Source organism: Saccopteryx bilineata, chromosome 6 (assembly GCF_036850765.1).
Source record: "Saccopteryx bilineata isolate mSacBil1 chromosome 6, mSacBil1_pri_phased_curated, whole genome shotgun sequence".
Lineage (NCBI taxonomy): Eukaryota > Metazoa > Chordata > Mammalia > Chiroptera > Emballonuridae > Saccopteryx > Saccopteryx bilineata.
This window is the reverse complement of record NC_089495.1, coordinates 100,938,302-100,963,391: the sequence shown is the minus strand read 5'-3', so window position 1 is coordinate 100,963,391 and position 25,090 is coordinate 100,938,302. Positions and strand designations below refer to the sequence as shown.

At 36.5% G+C, this 25,090-nt stretch overlaps 1 protein-coding gene and 1 non-coding gene across 3 annotated transcripts in view; one reads left to right on the top strand and one right to left on the bottom strand.

Moving 5' to 3' along the window:
• VWA8 (von Willebrand factor A domain containing 8) overlaps nt 1–25,090 on the top strand; it is a 381,245-nt gene that overhangs the window by 82,361 nt on the left and 273,794 nt on the right. For both annotated transcript variants that reach the window (XM_066237778.1, XM_066237777.1), the window contains exons 10-12: nt 7,140–7,271; nt 9,174–9,308; nt 9,397–9,474. In XM_066237778.1, the coding sequence (XP_066093875.1) occupies nt 7,140–7,271; nt 9,174–9,308; nt 9,397–9,474 (345 nt within the window). The remainder of the gene's footprint in view (nt 1–7,139; nt 7,272–9,173; nt 9,309–9,396; nt 9,475–25,090) is intronic.
• Nucleotides 22,897–23,038, bottom strand: LOC136309861 (small nucleolar RNA SNORA12). Its single transcript, XR_010726491.1, has one exon. It is a non-coding gene; the product is annotated as a small nucleolar RNA SNORA12 (small nucleolar RNA).

The following is a 25,090-nucleotide window of genomic DNA, read 5'->3' as shown; positions in this document are numbered from 1 at the left end:
CGATGCTCTGCTTATCTGGGGTGTTGCTCAGTTGCAATTTAAGCCATTCTAGCGCCTGAGGCAGAAGCCATGGACCCATCCTCAGTGCCCGGGCCAACTTTGATCCAGTGGAGCCTTGGCTGCGGGAGGGGAAGAGAGAGACAGAGAGGAAGGAGAGGGGGAGGGGTGGAGAAGCAGATGGGCGCTTCTCCTGTGTGCCCTGGCCGGGAATCGAGCCCGGGACTCCGCGCCAGGCTGATGCTCTACCACTGAGCCAACCGGCCAGGGCCAGAAATACCTATTTTGATCGCAAATCAAGAAGTTTCATGTGTCTAATAACTCTTCCCTCAACAAATAATTATATTCTGACCTTGATTATCTTAGAAATTAATGGTTAGTTGCATTTGAATTAGCTATCCATTTGGATTTTAGTGTAATCAGTTGAATAGACTAAGGAAAGATTATTACTCACTGAAAATGCAGTTAGCTAAAATTCTGAACACATATTTTTTAAAAACAAGCTATAAAAATGCCTGGAATGTCTTTCATTCCACAGATGGTGCTCATCTTATGATGTTCTTACTCTAAAAACATGTTTCTATAATCATAAAATCACTTCTAGTTTTTAGTTAAGGATGTTTTAAGGAAAATACTCTCATTTGGAATCTGCTATCCTTTGAGAATGATATTATAGAGTAGTAATAAGTATATCCAGGTTTCTAGTGCCATGTCTTAGCTCTTGGTCCCTCTTAAGTAAGATTCTATCATAATATTGGTAAGTCTTGGTGATTTATTTAAAATTTTTTTTTTTTTTTAGTTTTTTTACAGGGACAGAGAGAGAGTCAGAGAGAGGGACAGATAGGGACAGACAGACAGGAACAGAGAGAGACGAGAAGCACCAATCATCAGTTTCTCATTGCGACACCGTAGTTGTTCATTGATTGCTTTCTCATATGTGCCATGACTGCGGGCCTTCAGCAGACCGAGTAACCCCCCGCTCGAGCCAGTGACCTTGGGTCCATGCTAGTGAGCTTTTTGCTCAAGCCAGATGAGCCCACGCTCAAGCTGGCAACCCCTGGGTCTCGAACCTGGGTCCTTCCGCATCCCAGTCTGACGCTCCATCCACTGCGCCACTACCTGGTCAGGCAAGTCTTGGTGATTTAGAAAGACTGCTGCCACTTATCCACTGATAATATAAAATGAACTATAGTCTTTAGTGAGAAACTTGGAAGGATCTTGCATTTAGTATTTTCTTTTCAGTTCAAAAACATTCATTGAGCTCTCATTATTTGGCCAATGATGTACATTCAGAAATCTGAGATGCAGAAACGGGTATAATGTGATCTCTACTCTTGAGGAACTAATGGTCTTGTTGGAGTGTCACACGTGCAAATAAATAACTATTTTAATGTAATGATTTTATACAAGTGTAGCTTAGTGATGAATAACTCTGATCAAAGTAATAAAAATCTGAATTAGGTCAGTAAAATGGAGATTGAATGAAATGATTTGACTTTGGGTTATGAGCACACAGCACAATCAACCATTCAAATGCTGTAGAGATGTTTACCTGAAACCTACCTACTCTTATTGATCAATATCACCTTGTTTAATTTTCTAAATAAAATTTTAAAAAAGAGAGATGGAATGGATATGGGAAATATTTCAGAAGTGAGATGTTAGACCTTACTAACTGATAAAGTGTAAGGTGGGTTGGGGAACTGTGAGAGAACGTGCAAAATCTTGACTGTCCATGAGTCCTAGCTTGTCCAGTTGAGTAGATAGAGTGGCCATTTGTTAACATGAGAGAGTAAAGGAAATGAGCACATATGGGTGGGAGCTAAATAGTTCAGTGCAGTGGAAACTTTTTAATTTGAGGTTCTCAAGTAGGTTTGTGTGGCTGACTCAAAAATATGGATCTAAATCTCGAGCTATTTTGATATTAAAAATAAATATTTAGGAGTATGGTGTTAGTTGAATTCATGGCAATGGATGAAAGAACCCAAGAGGAACATGTAATGAGAAGAGATAATACCTGAAGACTGAACCTGGGAAACAGCAACATTTAAAGATTAGACAGAGGAAGAGCAGTCAGAGATATATAAGTAGAGTAGCAGAGAATATTTTTTTTAATAAATAAATTTTTATTAATTTTAATGGAGTGACATCAATAAATCAGGGTACATATATTCAAAGAAAACATGTCCAGGTTATCTTGTCATTCAATTATGTTGCATACCCATCACCCAAAGTCAGATTGTCCTCTGTCACCTTCTATCTAGTTTTCTTTGTGCCCTTCCCCCTCTCCGTCTTCTTCTTCCCCCCACCCCCAACCACCACACTCTTGTCCATGTCTCTTAGTCTCATTTTTATGTCCCACCAATGTATGGAATCATGCAGTTCTTGGTTTTTTCTGATTTACTTATTTCACTTCGTATAATATTATCAAGATCCCACCATTTTGTTGTAAATGATCTGATGTCATCATTTCTTATGGCTGAGTAGTATACCTTAGTGTATATGTGCCACACTTCTTTATCCAGTCTTCTGTTGTTGTTGTTTTTTTACAGTGATTAAAGCCTTTAAGCAAACTCTTGGCCAATACAGCAAGAATCCATAAAAGAGTAGTGTCCTTAACATGTTCACCAAGTCCAAGTTGGCACCAACACCATTCCAAATCCCTGCAAATGCAACCCAACCCCAGTTCAGTCCATTAGGAGCTGTCACAAAGAGCAGGAGTCCAGGAAAAGTCCGCATGGCACTGGAATTGTTGTCACAATTCTATACTTTGCAGCTCACATCAAGTCCAAATGACTGCTGCTTCTAGCTGGTAATGAGAATATTCTTATGAGCATGTAGAAAGACTGTTTTAAGAGGGAAAGAATAGCCACTTTCAGATGTTTCAGAGATGTCTTGTTGAATGAAGACTTTTAGATTATTCATTCTAAAGAGGTTATTTTTTCCAACCATTTCTTCCATCTAGTCAGTTAGCCAGGTACTCTTGTATTTGATATGTAGGAGTAATCAAAATGGACAAAAGTCTTTACTTTTACTGAACTTATTTTTTAGTGAAAGGTAATGATCAATCAATAAAGTAAGTAAATAAATATATAGCATGTCAGTTAAGGAATGGATACCCTCACTGAGAGGATGACATTTAAGATATGAGGAACATGGGAGGAAGCATTTGAAGCAGAGGGACTAACCAGTGCAAAAGCCTGGAGGCAGGAGTGCTCCTAGGGTGTCCTATTAATTGCAAAGGACAATATAAGGGCAAAGTGAGTGAAGAGGTGAGGAGGACATGAGGTCAGAGGGTAAAGAAGTTAGGTCACGTAGAGCTTTATAGTTTGAATGAGATGGAATGTCATTAGAAGGAATATCTTGTATAACTGAACATCTTAACAGGCTCACTCCAATTGCTAAGTAATGAGTAGCATGTGGGGAGTAAGGGTGAAAGTAGGGAAAAAACAGTGGGATGTAATCTACTGGTATATAAGAGAGTGTCGTGGCTTTGACCAGCTTTGAGCTTCGTAGGAAGTGGTTGTTTTGGGGTCATATTTGAAGCTAGCAGCACTATGACCTGCTGAAAGATTGGAAGTAGGATTGAGACATAGAGTCAAGAATGATTTCAAGCTTTTTGGACCGAGCACCTTAAATGGTAAAGTTGGAGATAGAGAATATGGGAGGATGACCAAGACCTGAATGTTGTACATGTTGAATTTAAGGTCCTATTAGCTCTCTAAATGGAAATGTCAAGGGGCAGTTGCAAATACAAATTAAGAAGTTTAGGAAAGCTATCTGAGTTTCTAGGAGAGAGAAAATTGGGAGTTATGATTGTATGGGTGGTTTGTAATCTGAAACTGAATGAGATTATTTAAAAGATGAATGTAGGAAGAAAATATAAAAGACTTATTCCTAAAGTATTCTAATGTGTACTGGTCAGGAAGATGGAAGAGGACCTGCAAAAAAGACTGAGAAGGAAAAGACAGTAAAATAGGAGAATTATTTTATTTAATTTGGCAAATAGGTTATTATTGGTAGACTTACCAGGATTAGTGGGAGAGAGGTGGGATTGTAAACCAAAAATCAGTGGGCCAAATAGCAACTTGGAGATGAGAAAGCTGAAATGGATTATATGCTATATATGACGTAAGGTTGATGGTAAGCAGAAACAAAGATGGTGGGTCACTCAGGGATGATGTAGAATTAAGGAATGATTTTTTATTCCTTGAAATGGGAGAAACAAACAACTGTATAGGGGAAAGGGATGAAATCCGTGGAGAACATGAAAAATGCCTATGGAAATGTGGTCTGGGGGAGGCAGGGAAGAACATTTCCAGAGCACTGTTGTACCTTGGGTTGGAATTGTGGAACACATATTTTGTACATAACAACCGGAATGATGGAATTATCATCAATGAAGATGGAGAAAGTAGACTTCTACTGACTTACCATCTACTCATCATTAAAACAGAAGTTCTTTCTGCCGAGACAGTGGGAAAGAAGTAAGGACTGACGAAAATATAGATGATTTTAAGGATGAAGGAAAAATAATTTCATTTATTTTTTATTTAACAAACCTTTATTGACTGTTGACTGTGTTCAGGTATTTGATTTTAGGTCCTGGAGATTTGGAGTGAACCAGATATATTTTGATATGGCCTCCATGGGGTTTATATTCGTGTAAAGTGTGCAGGTGTGTGTACCTGCTGAAGACTCTGGTGTAGACAGCAGAAGCAGCCAAGTTACCTTCTGAGACAGGGATGAATGGGCCCAGATGGACTCCTAGGAGTGTAGTAATGATCTACTTCAGTTACTAAAGGGCTTTGGGAAAAGAGCCCAGCAAAGACTGGAAGCTACATATTTATTTAGCAGCCAGACCACATGGTATGGAGATTTTCTTTTTTAGTGCCCAAAAGCCTAGAAAAAGGTATGAAAAAAAAGAATAGCTTGGTGGGACAGAATTGGGAATTGCAAAGGTGAATTTGGAAGCTTTCCTTGCAGAATAATACCCATGTGATTTACATTTCTTTTTATTTAATTATACATACTTCACAGTTCAAATAATGTAATCCTCCCAAAAAGTGTAACAAAAACACATTGGCACTATTTGTTTAATTGAAATTTAAGAATTCATAGGAAATAGTCATTAATATAAAATGGTGAGGTAAGTAAACTTGGTTTTCTACTTCTTGCTAACATGTAGCCTATAGAATTATATGTCAATTTTATTCCTCAATTACCTTTTTGATTAACAGTCCTTTAAATGTCCTATGCTAGCAATAGTAATTCACCTTGCAACTTGAGTTATTTTATTATCTTCGTGTATTCTCATCTACTATTATTATTCTATTGAAATATTTAGCTTGAATTATTTATAAGGACATAACCAGTATAGCAAATGTTTCAAAGGATTAGTGTTCGTTTCTGGAATATAAATGCTCTGACATCAATCCTATATCAAGTTAGACTGATATTATTATAGCTGATAAAAACATACCTTTAAGCACATATATTTATTTTCTTAGACTGTAATGGCTCTACAAAAAAGGAAAAAAAAGAGGAAAAACTCATGGACTCAGACACCAGTGTGGTAATTGTCTTTGCAGAGATGAGGGATGTGGAGGAGGGAATTGTGGAGCTCACTGTGGTGGACAGACTTGATTAGGGAGGTGAACACGCAGCGTAGTGCACAGATGATGTGTTGTAGAACTGTGCACCTGCAACTTGTATAATTTTGTTAACCAGTCTCACCCCAATAAATTCAATAAAAATGAGAAAAAAAAGAACATAATGGCTCTAGGTTCTAAAATCTAATAAATTTAATCACTTTACTAACGCCTTACTCCTTTTCTATAAACCTCCCTCCAAACACAGTGCAACTTTTTTTACACAAACCTAAAGTGTCAATAATTGTTATTTGTCTATAACATGGAAGAAATTCTGACCAAATTATGCGATTACTATGAGAATTTGCATATATAAAATGTGTAAAGTATAAAACTTACTTTGTATAGTAGCACTAATAGATAATTTCTCTTAGGTTTGGGGAAAGGAGTGATTGTCTTAAGCATTGTGACACCAGACAAAGACTGGGACTGGGCTGTTATGGTTAGAACGTTGAGGTTGAAGATTATTATTATTTTTTTAATTTGTTTTCTTGGGTTGTGCCATTCTGTTGAGTAAGTGGTCATCTATTTTTTTTTATTGAGATTTAATTTTTCACTATAGTGATAATATTCTATGGTTAGATTGGGGCAGCAGTTATTTCTGCCTGTTTAATGCTAAAATGCATTAAGGTTTTCATATTGAGCATGCTGCTATTAGTAGACCATATAATGTCATTACTTTTAAATTAGTATGCTCATTTTTCATATACTTATTTGTGTTTTCTCTGTGTCTTTCTTATATAACTAGGCAGTGTGTGTGTGTGTGGGGGGGTGTAACCAAGAGTTCTAACATTGATAATTGGCCCATGTGGAGAAAGAATTAATGGTGTTGGCCTTTTAAACTCAGTCTGACAAATATTGAGAACCTACACTGTAGAAAGCACTGTGGCAGATAGATTGATTGTTGTAATTTATTGCAATCAGTTAAGCTAACCACATACACAAACAGCAGAATGGTGTCCAGGAAGTTCTGGTTTCATAAATTTCAGGCAACATATTAAGAAATCAACTGATGTAGGCCTTTTTTAAGATTGAATTTTGACATTTCTTTTTTATTTTAAATTTTTATTGATTTTAAGGAGAGAGGAAGGGAGAGAGGGAGGGAGAGACAGAGAGGAACATCAATTTGTTCCACTTACCTTGGCATTTTGGACAATGATCTAATCAACTGAGCTACCCAGCCAGGGCAATATAGACCTTATTTTACTTTAGCATGTTTTCAAGAGTCTCATCATCCCTTTCTTGGAAACTGGATTTTTTATTATCAAGAAATGTGGACTGCAAACTTCTACCAGGTCAGGACTTAAGTGATGCCTGTCATTTAGTAAATCGTAGGGACTATTTTCATTTCATCTTTAGTGATTGGCATAATGAGAATGGTCTTCATGAAAATGGGAAAAAAATTCTCATTAATTTTTTTACCTCTACTTTTATAATGTTGAGTATCTTAAAATGAAAAGTAAATTACATGGTTTTCTTGTAATTTCACAGCGCTTTGAACTCCAAGATTCCAGAAGCTCTTTGCTTCCTAAAGAGATTGTGAGCGTGGATAGGATACCTGACAGCCACATCTCCCAAGCCTCTATGACTGTCCGGGTTGCAGAAAAAGAGGTGACCATTAAGGTAATGAGTCAGAGTTTATAGTTTCTAAGATGTGCCAGGTTCTGCCCATTTTCATGACCTAAATTGGCTGTATGATCCCCTTACTATTATTATTCTTTGGCTCTGTAGCATCGCATCTGTATATCCGTATCTCTGTTTATCTGTGTCATGTATATTTTACACTGGAAAAGTTCAGGAGAAACATAGGGATAGCCTTTTATCAAAAGTTAAAGTTGACCTCTAAGAAAATGAAATTAAGTGTTGATTAATCAAAACATTTGAGTCCTTGGTAAGAAATAGTTTGTTTTCAAACATATTTTAATAGCTAAGGAACACTCTTTTTAAAATAAAACCTTTATTAACAACATGAGACCATGGAAAGAGGAGCTGTTCTAATTGAACAGTTTTTAGAGAAGGGGAATGACATCTGGCCGCAGAGCACCATCTGCTTGCTCTACCTTCCTTCAAACCCTTTCTTTGAGGGCCCTAAGAACCCCAAGAGGCAATGGTAAGATAGGAGACACAGCTTGAAAAATCCTGACTTAAATCGATTATATATGAATGTAGGAAAGAAAAGGCTTGCCTTCTTATGTTTTGACAAACCAAAGTTTGTAGCTTTATGGTGTATTTTAAGGTGATATCATTAATACTTATTCACATTACTGTCTTATTCATTCATTAAACATGGTTACTATGAGCCAGGCTCTGTATTAAGCTTTACTAGTACTACTGTATACTAGTCACTATATTTGTCTCTTTGCATACATTATGCCATTAAATTTCCCAATAACCCTGGAGGTAAGTTTTCTTTTCTCCCTTTTATAGATTGAAAACAGATGTAAAGAGGGTAATCAGTTCACCTGTGGTCAGCAGCTAGGAAATGTCATAGCTGGGACTTCTAGACAGGAGTATTTTCCACTGCACCTGTTTGTCTCCTTCAGATGAATGACCTCACCAAGCTGAGGGTGGAGGACAGAGGTGGATACGTAAGGACTGCACTGGAATGACTATGGGGATTAGGAAAGGAAGTGGTACAAGGGTCAAAGTTTCAGAGGGAGGTGTGACTGGAGCTAAGTGTTCAAGTCTGACATAAGAGTTATCCAGTGGCTCAGGAGTGGAAGATGATAGGACATTTCAGGAAGTTTAAACAGTACAGCCAGAGGCATGAGGTACGGGCAAGGTTTCCTTGTCCTTCCTTTTAGTGATGCCTTTTAACTTGATTGCCTCCTGTCCCTTCCAGTTAGCCTTCTCTGTTACCACCAGGATGATGATCTTTGTAAAATGCAAATCTGATCTTGCCTCTTCCAAACTTAAAATTCTTGAGGATTCATGTTGTGTAGACCATGATTAAATCCAGAGCCCTCAGCTGAGCCTGGGAATCTTCTCCTGCTAAGGGTCCCCAGGAGACTAATAAGGAGGAGATAGGAAATCAAAGGAGAAGGTATGAGGACTAGGAGGAGAGATTTTAAGTACAGATGCTTCTGAGTGGTTAACTAAAATAAGAGTAGGGAAGGATTTGTGGATATAGATTTTAAAAGTCAGCAGGTCATTGGTGACTATGGAGAGTCCCGATGGACTGATTTTAAATTCTGTACTTATAACTGAAATTTGGACAAAAATCTTCATTTTCAAGTAGTGACATTGTTATAAGTTATAAAATAGTGTGAAAATGACGTGATTGTATGGAAATGTCTGCCAGCATGGGGCTTTCCTTTTAGAGGGATGTTTGATTTGGAGGTTTGTTGATTATCATCAAATCTGTGATTGTGAAAATAGTTGCTGCTTTATTGAAATATCAAAAACAGTGTAGAACTGAACTGAGCAAGAAATTAGTAGCGACTTTAAATGGCAGTTATGTGCTTTCATTTATTAATATTTTAAGAAAAACATATGCATTTTACATTTACTTCTCTTTAATCACAGGTGCCAGCTGGGAGCAGGCCATTCAGTCAACCTTCTGTGTCAGAACGTTTTATACAGACCCTAAGCCACAAACAACTACTGGCTGAAATGATGCTGTCTCACATGGTTAAGGACATATGTTTAATTGGAGGAAAAGTAAGAATGGCAGCCTCATAGCAAACTTCTGTTTCCTGTGTTTTGTTTGTTTGACTTATCTCTTAAATGATTGTGTTTTCATTTGTAGGGTTGTGGAAAAACAGTCATTGCTAAGAACTTTGCAGATATCTTGGGATACGACATAGAACCTATCATGCTCTATCAGGTACAATGTTCTTTTTAGCATTCGGACTATAAACATAAACATTTGGACCATTAGTAGAATTCATAGATATTTTTTCCTTAACTTATGACCTGTTAATTTTAATATAGATACATAACTGAAGTAGCACTCAAATTGCAGTGCAGTTATCATTATTTGGAACTCTGGAAGTACGTTTTAGGACATCTGATGTGCACAGCGTGCCAGGGTCTGTTTTTCAAGGGGATTAATTTTCTGTGCATGTACACACACACACCGAGTAAATTTAATTGTAATTTGGAAATCTAAACAGGGAGTTTTAACAGCAGTTGGAGATAATTAAGTATCACCAAATAGATTATTTTTTATTGTGGTAAAATAAACATAACATAAAATGTGTCACTTTAACATGTACAATTCATTTGCACTAAGTACATTCACAATGTTGTATAACTATCACCACCATGTATGTCCAGAAATTTTTTGTCATTACAAATAGAAATTCTGTATCCATTAAAAAATAACTTTCAATTCCTCTCTTCCCTCAGATTCTAGAAACTTCTCTATAGTTTTCAGTATCTGAATTTACTTATTCTAGGTACCTCATATAAGTAGAATCATATACTCTTTATTTTTCTGTCTCTAGCTTATTTTACTTAGCATGTTGTGTTCAGTATTTAGCCATGTTATAGCACATATCAGAATTTCATTCATTTTTAAGGCTGAATAATACTCTTTTGTATGTATATACCACTTTTTGTTTGTCCATTCATATAGTGATGAATTTTGACTATTATAAATAATTCTCCTATCAACCTTGGTATACAAGTATCTGTTTGAGTGTCTAAGTATATACCTGGGACTGGTATTGCTGAATCATATTGTAATTCTATGTTTAACCTGGTTAGGAGTCCACAATAGCTGTACCATTTTACATGCCCACCAGCAGTGCACATAGGTCCCAATTCCTTCATATCCTTATCAATACTTACTTTCTACTTTAAAACATTTTTTTAAAATTTTATTTTATTTTATTCATTTTTAAAGAGGAGAGAGAGACAGAGAGGGAGAGAGAGAGACAGAGAGAGAGAGAAGAGGGAGGAGCTGGAAGCATCAACTCCATTTGTGCCTTGACCAGTAAAACATTTTTTATAATAGCCATCCTAATGGGTGTGAAGTGGTAACTCATTGTGATTTTCATTTTCATTTCCCTAATTACTGGTGATATTGAACATCTCTTCATGTGCTTATGGGTCATTTGTTTATCTTACTTGGAGAAATGTCTATTGCCTATGTTTTCATTGGGTTGTCCTTTTGTTGAGTTGTAGGAGGTTTTTTTTGTGTGTGACAGAGACAGAGAGAGACAGATAGAAGGACAGATAGGGATATAGAGACAGAAAGGGAGGGAGATGAGAAGCATCAATTCTTTGTTGTAGCTCCTTAGTTGCTCATTGATTGTTTTATCATATGTGCCTTGACCGGGGGCAGGGTGGGGGCTCCAGTAGAGCGAGTGACTCCTTGCTCAAGTTAGCAACCTTGGGCTTAAGCCAGTGACCTTGGGCTTCAAGCCAGTAACCTTTGGGCTCAACCAGCGGCCATGGGTCATGTCTATGATCCCACACTCAAGCCAGCGAACCTGCGCTCAAGCTGGTGAGCCCGTGCTCAAGCTGAATGAGCCTGTGCTCAAGCCTCTTCATCAGAGGTCAGAAGACCCCAGTGACCCTGGGGTTTTGAACCTGCGTCCTCTGCATCCCAGTTCAACGCTGTATCCATTGTGCCACTGCCTGATCAGGTGAGTTGTAGGAGTATTTTTATGTATTCTGAGCATTAACCCATTCTCAGATATATGATTTGCAAATATTTTTTCCCACTCTGTGTGTTGTCTTCTCTTTTCATGGCATCCTTTGATGCACAAAGGTTTTAATTTTGATAAAATCTAATTTATCTTTTTGTTGCCTATGGTTTTGGTGTTATATTCAATAAATCATTGCCAAGCCCAATGTTATTAATTTCCCCCCGTTTTCTTTTAATAGTTTTACAGTTTTAGGTCTTGCATTAAGACCTCTGATGCTTTTGAGTTAATTTTTGTATATGATATAAAGTTAGGGTTCAGCTTCAGTCTTTTGCATGTGGATACCCAGTTTTCCCAGTACCATTTGCTGAAAAGACTGTCTTTTCCCCATAGGATGGTCTTGGCATCCTTTTAAAAAATCAATTGACCTTACATGGAAGGGTTTATTTCTGGGTTCTCTATTCTATTCTATTGGTTGTACATATCAGTATTACACTGCTTTGATTACTATAGCTTTGTAGTAAGTTTTGAAATCAGGAAGTGTGAGACCTTCAGCTCTGTTTTCTTTTCCAGCATTGATTTGCTCTTCAGGGTCCTTTGAGATTTTATATGAACCTTAGGGTATGTTTTTCTACTTATGAAAAAAATACTGTGGATATTTGATAGAGATTAAATTAAATCTATAGATGCTGTGGGCAGGAGGTATTGTCATTTTAATATTAAGTGTTCCAGTCTGTGAGCATGGATGTCTTTCTATTTATTTATGTCTTCTTTAATTTTTTTCAGCAATGTTTTATATTTTCAGTATATAAGCATCTCTTTGGTTAAATTTATTCCTAAGTGTTTTTGAGTAGATTATTTTGTTGGCTATATCTGTTGTATATAGTATTATAAAAAAGAAAACTCACAGCTTTTGTTTTTACAGAGTGAAAATTTTTGTCATGTATTATTTTTTTGTAATATCTCCTAAGACACTTTTATTCTGCTAATTATATTGGTTCTGCATGTTAGTCTTTGAGTAGTTATGAATTCTTTTTACTTTTAGAAGAGTTTCTCTTTTCATTCTTTGAACAGTTTGGAAGGTGGATATGATACTGTTTACCTCCATTTAGGATGCAGTTTTTGGTTTAGTTTATTTGTTTGTTAAACATTTTTATTTTTACTGACACAAAATATATTTATATTAAAAATGCTCTTATTTTTGAAAAATGACATTTAAACCAGCAACTTGTAGTGACCTAAAATCATAGAAAATTTTGTTAACAGCTCATATTTCATATGATTCTGTTGAGAAGAGTTTTTCGTGTTGCTCTAGGTACTTTGTTCCTACTGGTTGAATTGGTGAGAATTTAGGAGGAATCATAACCACATGGTACTGATAACTTTTGAACTATAGCAAAAGAATGTATTGTAAAAGATATGTGAGAATTCTCCCTAAAATTGATTTTTGTCTTCTGTATAGTTTTACCTCATTTAGAGCGCACATTATTTAGGATTTTGAGTTGCATTGAAAAGACTTTTGGAAACAAAAGAGAACGTACATCCTACCTTTGTACAAAATTATGGTGGCTTATACCCCTACAGTTTTGTACAGTTTTCATTTCCATATTTCAAGAAAGACAAGTAAAGATAAAAAAAAAAAGGAGGTAGAAATAATTAGATAATTAACTGTTTGGAGGACTTAAAAGGTTTAAATATTTACTAAGCAGTCCTCTATGATCTTAAAGATGAAATCTCTGAAAAAGCATATTATCTAAGATTATGAAATCATGAAGAATATAAATTAAGGTGATGATAGTTAAACCAGTATTGATACCCTGAGTCTTGAGAGGTAAACATGTAGGGAAAAGAAAATAAATTTCTACACTGTACAGTAGGTGGCAAGTCTTGGAATTCACTGAAAATATTTTTTGAAATTCATTTTTATATATTGATTCTAGGTTTGTTGGATTTTTAAAAGGAAAATAAGGAAATTGGAAGAGGGCAATGTCTTTAATTTAGTCTACAAAAGATACCATGAAGAATACCCTGTCCTCATACAGACTCAGCCCTCTTGGTATCTTCAGAGGTCTGAAGACAGATGGTTAGCTCAGTGTGCTGACTCATTTGTCCTTCTCTCACACAGCTGTTAGAAGTAAACTGAGGATAGCATCCTGTCATCTCACCAACATGTTAACTCTCAACTTTCTACTTTCCAATGAAAATACCCTTCTACCAAATAATGGGGAGGGAGAAACTCAAATCATTAATTATAACAAAACAGGTTAAATTCTATTATAAATATGTTATATTACATTTATACATCAAGGATAAATATAAGCATAATTAACTTTCCGTGGTGTTACTGCTTTGAAATCATATGGAAAATACCTTTGGAGGATAATATTTATTTTGTCTTTAACTCCATTCCAATTTGGTATTAGTATTTTTTTTTATTAAGTGAGAGGTGGGGAGGTAGAGACAGACTCCCACATGCACCCCAACCAGATCCACCTGGCAGTCTCCCTACCCGGCATTGCTTTGCCCATCTGAGGCTGCTGCTCCGTTGCTTGGCAACTGATCTATTTTAGTGCCTGAGGTGAGGCCGTGGAGCCATCCTCAGCACTTAGGGCCAACTTGCTCAAACCATTTGAGCCATGGCTGCAAGAGGGGCAGGGGGGTTGGAGAAGCAGATGGTCACCTCTCCAGTGTGTCCTGACCAGGAATTGAACCTAGGACTTCCACAGGCCAGGCCAATACTCTACTGCTGGGCCAACTGGCCAGGGCTAGTATTTTCGAAAATTATATACATGGCTTCACTGGTGCTGGTGTAGTGGATAGAGCTTCGACCTGCAATGCTGAGATCCCAGGTTCAAAACCCTGAGGTGTCCGGCTTGAATGCGGGCTCATCCAGCTTGAGCTCAGGCTTGCCAGCTTGAGCAAGGGGTCACTGACTCAACTTATGCCCCTCACCCCCAGTCAAGGCACAATTATGAGTTGATGCTTCTCATCTCTCTACCTTCCTGTCTCTCCCTCTCTTGCAAAAAATAAAAATAAAAATAAATAAACAAAAATGATATACATGACTTGAAAATAAAAATAAGAATTCTCATTCTAGTGAAAACTGGAAATTATGTCTCATCTTTTCCCATACAGTCCTATTTCTGTATCAGATTTATGTAGTCAGTTTACAGTAATTTTTTTTATGGGAGGGGGATAGATAGGGACAGACAGACAGGAATGGAGAGAGTTGAGAAGCATCAATCATTAGTTTTTCATTGCGCATTGCAACACCTTAGTTGTTCATTGATTGCTTTCTCATATGTGCCTTGACCGCGGGCCTTTAGCAGACTGAGTAACCCCTTGCTGGAGCCAGCGACCTTGGGTTCAAGCTGGTGGGCTTTTGTTCAAACCAGATGAGCCTGCACTCAAGCTGGCGACCTCGGGGTCTCAGGTCTTGAACCTGGGTCTTCTGCATCCCAGTCTGACGCTCTATCCACTGCGCCACTGCCTGGTCAGGCAGTCTACAGTAATTTTTATATTGTAGTGATTATCTATCCTAAGATCATATGCTTGAGCTGTGAAAATTATGGTCACCTCTCTCTGCTATTCTTTAAAAGAAGAACCCAGCGAAAGAGTATGTATATATCCATCAATTCAGGCATCTCAGCTCCACTGGAAAACTACCCGGAGTCTCCTGCCCTTGAGAGTGTTTTTTTTAATATGTGAAAGAATTAGTGCAAGAGGCTGACAACATATTTTCTTACATATTTTTGGAGAATGACAATGAGCTCACAAGAATATTATTTTGATTTTTTCTTTTGACTTTCCTGATCAGTTTTTAATTAATAGATAACCAAAGGTCGGAAGATGCTACCGTTAAAGTTGATGGCAGACCATTCTATTTCCAATACAGTGCTAAACACTGTATTGATATTCGCAGATTCTGAAATTGTTAATCATTGGTTTTCATGATATATATCAGTGGTCCCCAACCCCTGGGCCACAGACCGTTATCGGTCCGTGGGCCGTTTGGTACCGGTCCACAGAGAAAGAATAAATAACTTACATTATTTTTGTTTTCTTTATATTTAAGTCTGAACAATGTTTTATTTTTAAAAAATGACCAGATTCCCTCTGTTATATCCATCTAAGACTCACTCTTGATGCTTGTCTCAGTCACGTGATACATTTATCCATCCCACCCTAAAGGCCAGTCCGTGAAAATATTTTCTGACATTAAATCGGTCCGTGGCCCACAAAAGGTTGGGGACCACTGATGTATATCATATAAAGCTCCTGAAATCAAATAGACTCTTTTTCCTCAGACTTTTATATTTATTATTAGAGCTCTCTCTGGGACAGAGGAAATAATTTAATGTAATTAAAGAATGGATTTGGGTTTTATAATAATGTAGTCTATATTAATGAAAAATTTCTAGAAGTTTGACTTGACATAAAGAATTTACTGGGCATAAGTAAGCCAACATCTGTTTTCTTAGAAGATCTGAAGAGAAAGAAAAACAGAATCTTAACACAAATTTGTAGCAGTACATAAAATAAGTTTTATAATAGGTTATAAAAATCTTAAATCATTTAGCTTGTGTGTTAGTTCAGATTCTTTTAACTGGTTATTATTTTAGTGTTGAAGCCAGTGATTTCATAGTATTGAAGAAATACAAGTAAGTTATCCTTTTCCCTCACAACCAGATAAAGGCATATTTCCAGATTTCTTTTCATACCATAAACAGCACCAGATCTAAGAATTTTTTCTTCTGTTTACATACTGGTTGGATTAAGAGCCAAGTCAACTCCAATCATACTTTAAGATGATATAAATTTAAGAGACTTTTAGTGAAAATAGTCACTGCCTGAAACATGTTGAAGTTTTAGGATAATTTTGACTCCTTGGCTAAGTTTTTCTTCTTGTAGCTAAAAGCAGACCAAATCTTTTTCTTCCTCTTCTATCTAATCTACAATCCCTACTTCTTCCTATTTTTCCAAATAAAGTAGAAATATCTTTACTTCTTTTATTCTCTTTTGTTTGTTTTCATTGCTCTGTCTTGGATTTATTTACTTCTTATTTTTGCCTTGACTTTTTTACATGTTTCTCTCATCGAGATTTCGGGATATCTGTATTCATTTAAGTGGTTTATATTCCACTCTAGAGGCCGACTTTCTACATGATTCTGTAGCTCTTCCTGTTTTTTGATTTATTACTTTGCTATAATCTTTCCTCTTTTCTGTCTTCTGAGAATTGTTTTATTTTCCTACATAGAATAACCTTCATAAAGCTGTTTAAGATTGGACTTACCTCAACTCCTTCAAATTTTTAATAAAATTTCTTTTTAAAGAGCAGTGTATATCATCATCACATACGAACTTTCAAATGGTTGACTCGAGTAATCCTTTTCAAGTCCCAGGCACTCCGAAGCTCCTATCCTATCTTTTAAAATTTCTCATTGATAATGATGTTGCTTTGTCTCCTGCCTTCTTTCTGTAGAATATATTTGAAATTTTATTTTAGTCCATCAGAGTATAAAATTTAGTATAGTGTAAAATTTTAAAAAGTTAGCAGAGTATAATTTCTCTTCTAATTTGAAGAGACACTTTTATTTAAGATGATTTCATGTTTCTTGCTTATAATATTAGAGGCATGCTATAAGAGGACTAATAACTTTATCATGTTCTTTGCCATAATTTAATAGATAAATTATAATACATTATGGTGTTACTCATAATTGTCAAATTATAAATATTACTCGTGTATGAAATAATCATCTCAGTAAGTTTCATCAAGGTTTTAATACAGGTAGCAATTGCACACATAGGAATTTTACAAATTAAATTGTAAAGGTAGAAAGTATAACCTTTATTCCATTAAGCTGCTTCACAAATATATTTTACTGAAAACAATATTGTATGGATAACTCTGTAATGCAGTACCATTACTGGAAAAGGTTATTCAAGTTTATGCCCAACTAATTGTAAGTCATCATTATAATTTTTGCTTAAGAATACTAACATTTTACATTTCTAAATTTTAAAAATAAATAATGAAATAAATGCAGCATATATAATGAAAGCTTTTTTAGGCAGCTAGTATAATTCATCCTTACCACATTTTAAAAATCTTTGTGCTTGTGCTTTGTTTTTATGTAAAAATGCCACAGCTTTCTTATTTGTAGTTTTCCAGCTTCAAAATAGAAGTGAAAGTCAGTGCATAATGCCTCTCTTGTTACTTGAATTGATACTTCAGGTAATAGACAGGAAAGCCAGTTGTTTCATGTAGAAGTCATATAAAGAAGCGGTTATATAGATTGCAACTAATTTCTTAAATAAAAGGTTATTCAGTATCTTGTCACTTTTACCAAAAAAAAAAAAAATCCAATTATTTTGCATAATTTAAATAGGTTGAAATTGGAGATGTGGTGATTATGATGGGAAGTTTTTGTGAAAATTAAAAAAAAATCTGTGACAGTTACTGAGAACTGATAAATACACTTCCCTTTTGGAGACTTAATTAGGATATATTTGGAAAACAACTCATTTCTATGCCCAAATAATTTGAATAGAGCATTTATACACATTCAGTTACGTTCTTCCCATTCATTTTACTGACAATTAAGCTTTTTGGATAATAACCAAAGGAATGGGTGATATTACTTTATAACACCCATATATAAACAATCATATATAAAGGTTGACAGGCTCTTTTTTTTAAGGCCAGATAGTAAATATTTTAGGCTTTATGAACTAGGCCATCTCTGTTGAAACTACTCAACTCTGCCGTTATGGTGGAAAAGCAGTTATAGGCAATCCATAGTGAGGCAATGTGACTTGTGTCCTTACCTTATCACATTTTTGGTGGTTTTTAAAGTAAAGTTTATGTTTATAATTCACTTATAGTAAATTTTAGTTCATTTTGCCAAACACATTTAGTTGTGTAACCACCACCACTGAGATACTAAACATTGCCATGAACTAAGAAAATTGCCTTGTGTCCCTTTTAGTCACCCCCCTCTTCCCAGACCCTGGCAAACATGATCTGTTTTCTATCTCTATTAGCTTTGCCTTTTCTAAAATGGCATTTATATGGAATTAAACAGTTTGTGCCTCTTGAGTCTGGTTTCTTTCACGTACATAATGCATTTGAGATTCATCACATTGTTGCATGCATCAGTAGTTTGTTCTTTTCAATTGTTGGGTACCTCAACACATTTTTATCAGTGTTTATGTCAGGAGCTCTCTATGTTCCTACCATTGTAGCTTTATTTCCAATGCTCAGCCCATCTCACCTAGGTTATCAACACTAGCTTCCTAAGCTTTTCTCCTGTTTCCAGCCTGGGTTTTGCCCAATCTGTTCTTCCAACACTGAATTTTGTTCTTTCTAATTTTCCATCTGCTTATTATTACTATTCAATTTATTAAAAAAAAAAAAATGTTCACCTGTTTCTCCCATCCCCACCCCCACCTCTGGTAACCATCTATTCTGTATCTATAAGCTTGGTTTATTTATTTATTATTTATTTATTTAATTAGATTCCACACAGAAGACATAATGCAGTACTTGTTTTTCTCTGTCTGATTTATCTTACTTAGCCTAATGCCCCTGAGTTCTATGAATGGTGTTACAAATGGCAATATTTTACTTTTCTTATGTCTGTATAATATTCTCTTCTATAGATGTAAAATAGTATATAGTCGAATAGTACATACTACAGTATAATGTCTATATATAGAACAGAATATTATTCAGATACATATATATTACATCTTCTTTGTCTAGTGATCCATTGATGCACACTTAGTCTGTCTTCTCTTTTTTTCTTTTCCAGGTGAGAGGAGGGGAGATAGCTAGAGTCCCACAAGTCCCCTGACCAGAATCCACTTGGCAACCCCCATCTGAGGCCAATGCTCTGCCCATCTGGGGCCATGCTCGCAATGGTGCTATTTTTAGTACTTGAAGTGGAGGTTCCACATAGCCCATCTTCAGCCAATGCACTTGAACCAATTGAGCCGTAACTGCAGAAGGGGAATAAAGGGAGAGAGAAGGACAGAGAAGGGGAAGATGTGGAGAAGCAGATGGTTGCTTCTCCTGTGTGCCCTGACCAGGAATCAAACCTGGGACATCCACACATCATGCCGATGCTCTACCACGGAGCCAACCGGCCAGGGCCATAGCTGTTTTCATATCTTGGCTTTTGTAAATAATGCAATGAGCATGAGAATGTATATAACTTTTCAAGTTAAGAGTTTGGGGTGTTTTTTCTGATAAATACACAGAAATTGGATTAATGGATCATATAGTAGTTCCATTTTTAATTTTTTGAGAAAACTTTATACTGTTTCCATAGTGGCTACAACAGTTTACATTCTCACCAACAGTGCAAAAGGGTTCTCTTTTCTCTATATTCTCATCAATTCTTATTTCTAGTCTTTTTGATAACAGCCATTCTAACATGTGTGGGGCAATATCACATGTGATTTTGACTTGCGTTTTTCTGAAGATTAATAATGATATAGAGCATCTTTTCATGTACTTGTTAGCCATCTGTATGTCTTCTTTGGGAAATGTCTATTCAGATACTATTTTTAAATCATATTGCTTGTTAATTTTGAGTTGTGTAAGTTTTTACATATTTTGGGTATTAGCTCTTTCTCATATATATGATTTGCAATATTTTCCCATTTAGGAGATTGCATTTTCATTTTTTTCTCTTTTTTTCCTATTTTTAGCAAAAGAAAGAGAGGGACAGAAAGACAGGGAAGGAGGGAGATGAGAAGCATAAACTCATAGTGTGGCACCTTAGTTGTTCATTGATTACTTCTCATATGTGCCTTGATGGGGGTGGGGTATTGGGAGGCACAGCTGAGCTAGTGACCCCTTGCTCAAGCCAGCAACCTTGGGTTCAAGCCAGTGACCTTGGGCTTCAACCAAGCACCTTTGAGCTTAAACCAGCAACCTTGGTCTCAAGCCATCAACCATAGGGTCATGTCTAGGATCTCGCTCAAGCTGACAACCCCATGCTCAAACTGGTGAGCTCAAACTCAAGCCAGATGAGTCTGCGCTCAAGCAGGTGACCTCAGGACTTCAAACTTGGGTCCTTTGCAATCCAGGCTGATGCTCTATATACTGTTCCACTGCCTGGTCAGGTGCCTTTTCATTCTCTTGATGGTTTCCTTTGCTATGCAAAGCTTTTTAGTATGATGTCTTCCTACTTATTTATTTTTGCTTTTGTTGCCTTTATTCTTGGTGTCAGATTCAAAACCCATCAATAAGACCTACATCAAAGAGTTTACCAGCTTTGTTTTCTTCTAGGATTTTTATTGTTTCAGGTCTTGATGATTAAGGCTTTGATCCAGTGGTTCTCAAACTTTTGAAGTCAGAGCACATTTAAAAATCCTAGAAATAATTGTAGGCGCATTATATACAAATTTTTTAGAAATATGTTATAATAACTAAGTCAAATATTAAAGAAAAAAAATAAAGTCCAAGCATGCTTTTATGATAATTAAATGAAATAAATATGACAAAATTATATTTATTCTGACATTAAAAGACATTTTTATGTTACATTTTTTTAGTTATGCTTTTTAAAATTTGTAAAAAGAGGGGTTAAAAAATAAAAAAAACAACCGAAAAGCTATCTTTTTATATATGCAGATACATTCTTAGTAAGATTTAGTAAATTCAGCAGGTCCCACTAATGTGTTAAGTTTTTTCATTCTTGTGTTTATGAGAAACATGAGTCTGATGTGTCCTAGTGATTTCTTTAATGTTTGGGCATATATTTGAAAGGCAAACTCTCATTTCCTTGTCAATACATTGAAGAATGCTCTATCCACTGCACCACTGCCTGGTCAGGTGTTACTGGTATTTATTTTTAATTTTAATTATTGTGTTTACATATATTCTAGTGTCCCCCCAAATGCATCCTTTCTCCCCCGTGTTCCCCACAACATCCCAGTTTCCCTCCTCCCCTCAACACCCTCTCCCTTGCCCTCCAGGATTAGCTTTTCTGCTCTCTATAACATTGTGTTATGTGTGTATAATTTCACCAATCCCTTTCCCTTCTCTGATCCATTCCTATCATCTCCTTTCCCTCTGTCCACTTCTCCTCTGGACCCATTGATCCCGCCTCTGTCTCTATTCCGTTCCTCAGTTTTAATTGTTCATTGGATTCCTCAAATGAGTGAGGTTATATGATATTTTTCTTACTCTGCCTGGCTAATTTCACTTAACATAATAGTTTCCAGGTCCATCCATGTTGTTGCAAAAGGTAAAATTTCCTTCTTTTTTATGGCCCCATAGTATTCCATTGTATATAGGTACCACTGCTTTTTAAACCACTCATCCACTGGTGGACACTTGGATTGTTTCCATATCTTGGCTATTGTAAACAATGCTGCCATAAACATGGGGGTGCATTTCTCCTTTTGAATCATTGATGTGGTGTTCTTGGGATATATTCCTAAAAGTGGAATGGCTGGATCAAAAGGCAGTTCCATTTTTAATTTTTTGAGGAATCTCCATACTGTTTGCCACAGTGGCTTCACCAGTCTGCATTCCCACCAGCAATTCAGGAGGGTTCCCTTTTCTCCACATCCTCACCAGCACTTGTTATGTGTTGTTTTGTTGATGAGCACCATTCTGACTGGTGTAAGATGATACCTCATTGTGGTTTTAATTTGCATTTCTTTAATGATTAGTGATGTTCGGCGTTTTTTCATCTGCCTATTGGCCATCTGTTTGTCCTTTTTGAAGAAGTGTCTATTGGCCCTGGCCGGTTGGCTCAGCGGTAGAGCGTCGGCCTAGCGTGCGGAGGACCCGGGTTCGATTCCCGGCCAGGGCACATAGGAGAAGCGCCCATTTGCTTCTCCACCCCTCCGCCGCGCTTTCCTCTCTGTCTCTCTCTTCCCCTCCCGCAGCCGAGGCTCCATTGGAGCAAAGATGGCCCGGGCGCTGGGGATGGCTCTGTGGCCTCTGCCCCAGGCGCTAGAGTGGCTCTGGTCGCAATATGGCGACGCCCAGGATGGGCAGAGCATCGCCCCCTGGGGGGCAGAGCACCGCCCCTGGTGGGCGTGCCGGGTGGATCCCGGTCGGGCGCATGCGGGAGTCTGTCTGACTGTCTCTCCCTGTTTCCAGCTTCAGAAAAATGAAAAGAAAAAAAAAAAAATTAAAATGAAGAAGTGTCTATTCATTTCTTTTGCCCATTTTCTGATTGGATTGTTTATCTTCCTGGCATTGAGTTTTACAAGTTCTTTATAAATTTTGGTTATTAACCCCTTATCAGATATATTGGCGAATATATTCTCCCATTGTGTGGTTTCTCTTTTTATTTTGTTCATATTGTCTTTAGCTGTGCAAAAGCTTTTTAGTTTGATATAGTCCCATTTGTTTATCCTATCCTTTATTTCCCTTTGTAGTGGAGATAAATCAGCAAATATATTGCTGCAAGTGATGTCGGAGATCTTCTTGCCTATGTTTTTTTCGAGAATGCTTATGGTTTCATGGCTTACATTTAAGTCTTTTATCCATTTTGAGTTTATTTTTGTGAATGGTGTAAGTTGGTTTCTTTCTTTTTTTTTTTTTACCCCTCAGCAGAGATTTTCCTCAGGCCAGACAGACCTGTGTCTGTCTGTAAGCACTTAAACTTATGACATAGCTTGCCACCTGTGGGAGCCAACCTCTGATGCGGGAAAGGCTAGAACTCTTTGTTGTCCAGCTTTTGCCAGCTCCTATGTAATATATGTGGCAGAGTCAGGCCCATTTGAAAACTTAACAAATGTGCCAGAAAGAAACCCACCACAACTAGTTTCATTTTTTTGCAGGTAGCTGTCCAACCTCATTTGTTAAAGAGACTGTCTTTACTCCATTGTATGCTCTTACCTCCTTTGTCAAATATCAATTGTCCATAAAGGTGTGGGTTTATTTCTGAGTTCTCTGTTCTGTTCCATTGATCTATATGTCTGTTCTTGTACCAAGCTGTTTTGAGTACAATGGCCTTGTGGTATAACTTAATTCAGGAAGTGTGATACCACCCACTTTATTCTTTTTCTTCAAGCTTGCTGAGGCTATTCATGTTCTTTTTTGGTTCCATATGAATTTTTGGAATATGTGTTCTATATTTTTGAAGTATGTCATTGGTATTTTAATTGGTATTACATTGAATTTATAAATTGTTTTGGGTAATATAGACATTTTAATGATGTTTATTCTTCATAACCGTGAACACGGTATATACTTCCACTTGTTTGTATCTTCCTTGATTTCTTTTATCAATGTTTAATTTTCTGAGTACAAGTCTTTAACCTCCTTGGTTAAATTTACTCCTAGGTACTTTATTTTTTTTGGTGTAATAATGAAGGGGATTGCTAATTTCTCTTTCAGACAGTTAATTGTTGGTGTATAAAAATGCCTCTGATTTCTGAGTATTAATTTTATATCCTGCCACCTTGCTGAATTCATTTATCAGGTCCAGTAGTTTTTTGATTGTGACTTTAGGGTTTTCTATGTACAGTATCATATCATCTGCAAATCATGATACTTTCACTTCTTCTTTTCCAATTTGGATGCCTTTTATTTCTTCTTCTTGCCTGATTGCTGTGGCTAGTACTTCCAGAACTATGTTGAATAAGAGTGGTGAAAGGGGGCACCCCTGCATTGCTCCTGATCTTAAGGGGATTGCTTTTAATTTTTGCTTGTTGAGTATGATGTTGGCTGTGGGTCTGTTATAGATGGTCTTTATTATGTTGAGATATGTTCCCTGTACTCCCACTTTGCTGAGAGTTTTGATCATGAATGGGTGCTAGATTTTATCAAATGCTTTTTCTGCATGTATTGAAATTATCATGTGGTTTTTTTCCTTCCTTTTGTTTATGTGATGAATCACATTGATTTGCAAATATTGTACCAGCCTTGCCTCCCCAGAATAAATCCCACTTGATCATCGTGTATGATTTTTTTTCATTTATTGCTGGATCCAGTTTGCTAATATTTTGTTGAGGATTTTAGCATCTAAATTCATCAAGGATATTGGCTGATAGTTTTCTTTCTTTCTTTGTTGTCTTTGCCCAGTTTTGGTATCAGAATTATGCTCACCTCATAAAAGGAGCTTGGAAGTCTTCCCTCCTCTTGAATTTTTTGAAATAGTTTGAGAAGGATAGGAGTTAGTCCTTCTTTGAATGTTCAGTATAATTCGCCTGTGAAGTCATCTGGCTCAGGATTTTTGTTTTTTGGGAGTTTTTTGATAACTGTTTTGATCTCTTTTGTTGTGATTGGTCTATTTAGATTTTCTGATTCTTCTCGATTGATTTTTGAGAGATTATGTTTTTCAATGAATTTGTTTATTTCACTTAGGTTGTCTAATTTTGTGGCATACAGTTCTTGAAGTTGGTCATCTGTATACAGCATATGTATGGGTCCTGTTTTCTTATCCATTCAGCTACTGTATATCTTTTAATTGGAGCATTTAATCCATTTACATTTAAGGTTATTATTCATATGTAGTTGTTTATTGCCATTTATTTTTTTCTTTCAATCTACATTCCTCTTTTACTGGATTTTTCCCCTGCTTTGTTCTATCTACAGCAGGCCCATTAACATTTTTTGCAGCATTGGTTTGGTTGTGATGAGTTCATTGAGGTTTTTTTTTTTTTTTTGGTCTGGGTAGTTTTTTATTTTTAAATGATAGCCTTGCTGAATAAAGAAGTTGCTTGGTTGTAGGTTCTTATTCTGCATTACTTTGAATATCTCTTGCCTTTCCCTTCTGGGCTCAAGTGTTTCTGTTGAAAAGTCGGATGTCATCCTTATTGAGGCTCCTTTGTAGGTGATTGACTGTTTTTCTCTTGCAGCTTTTAGTATTC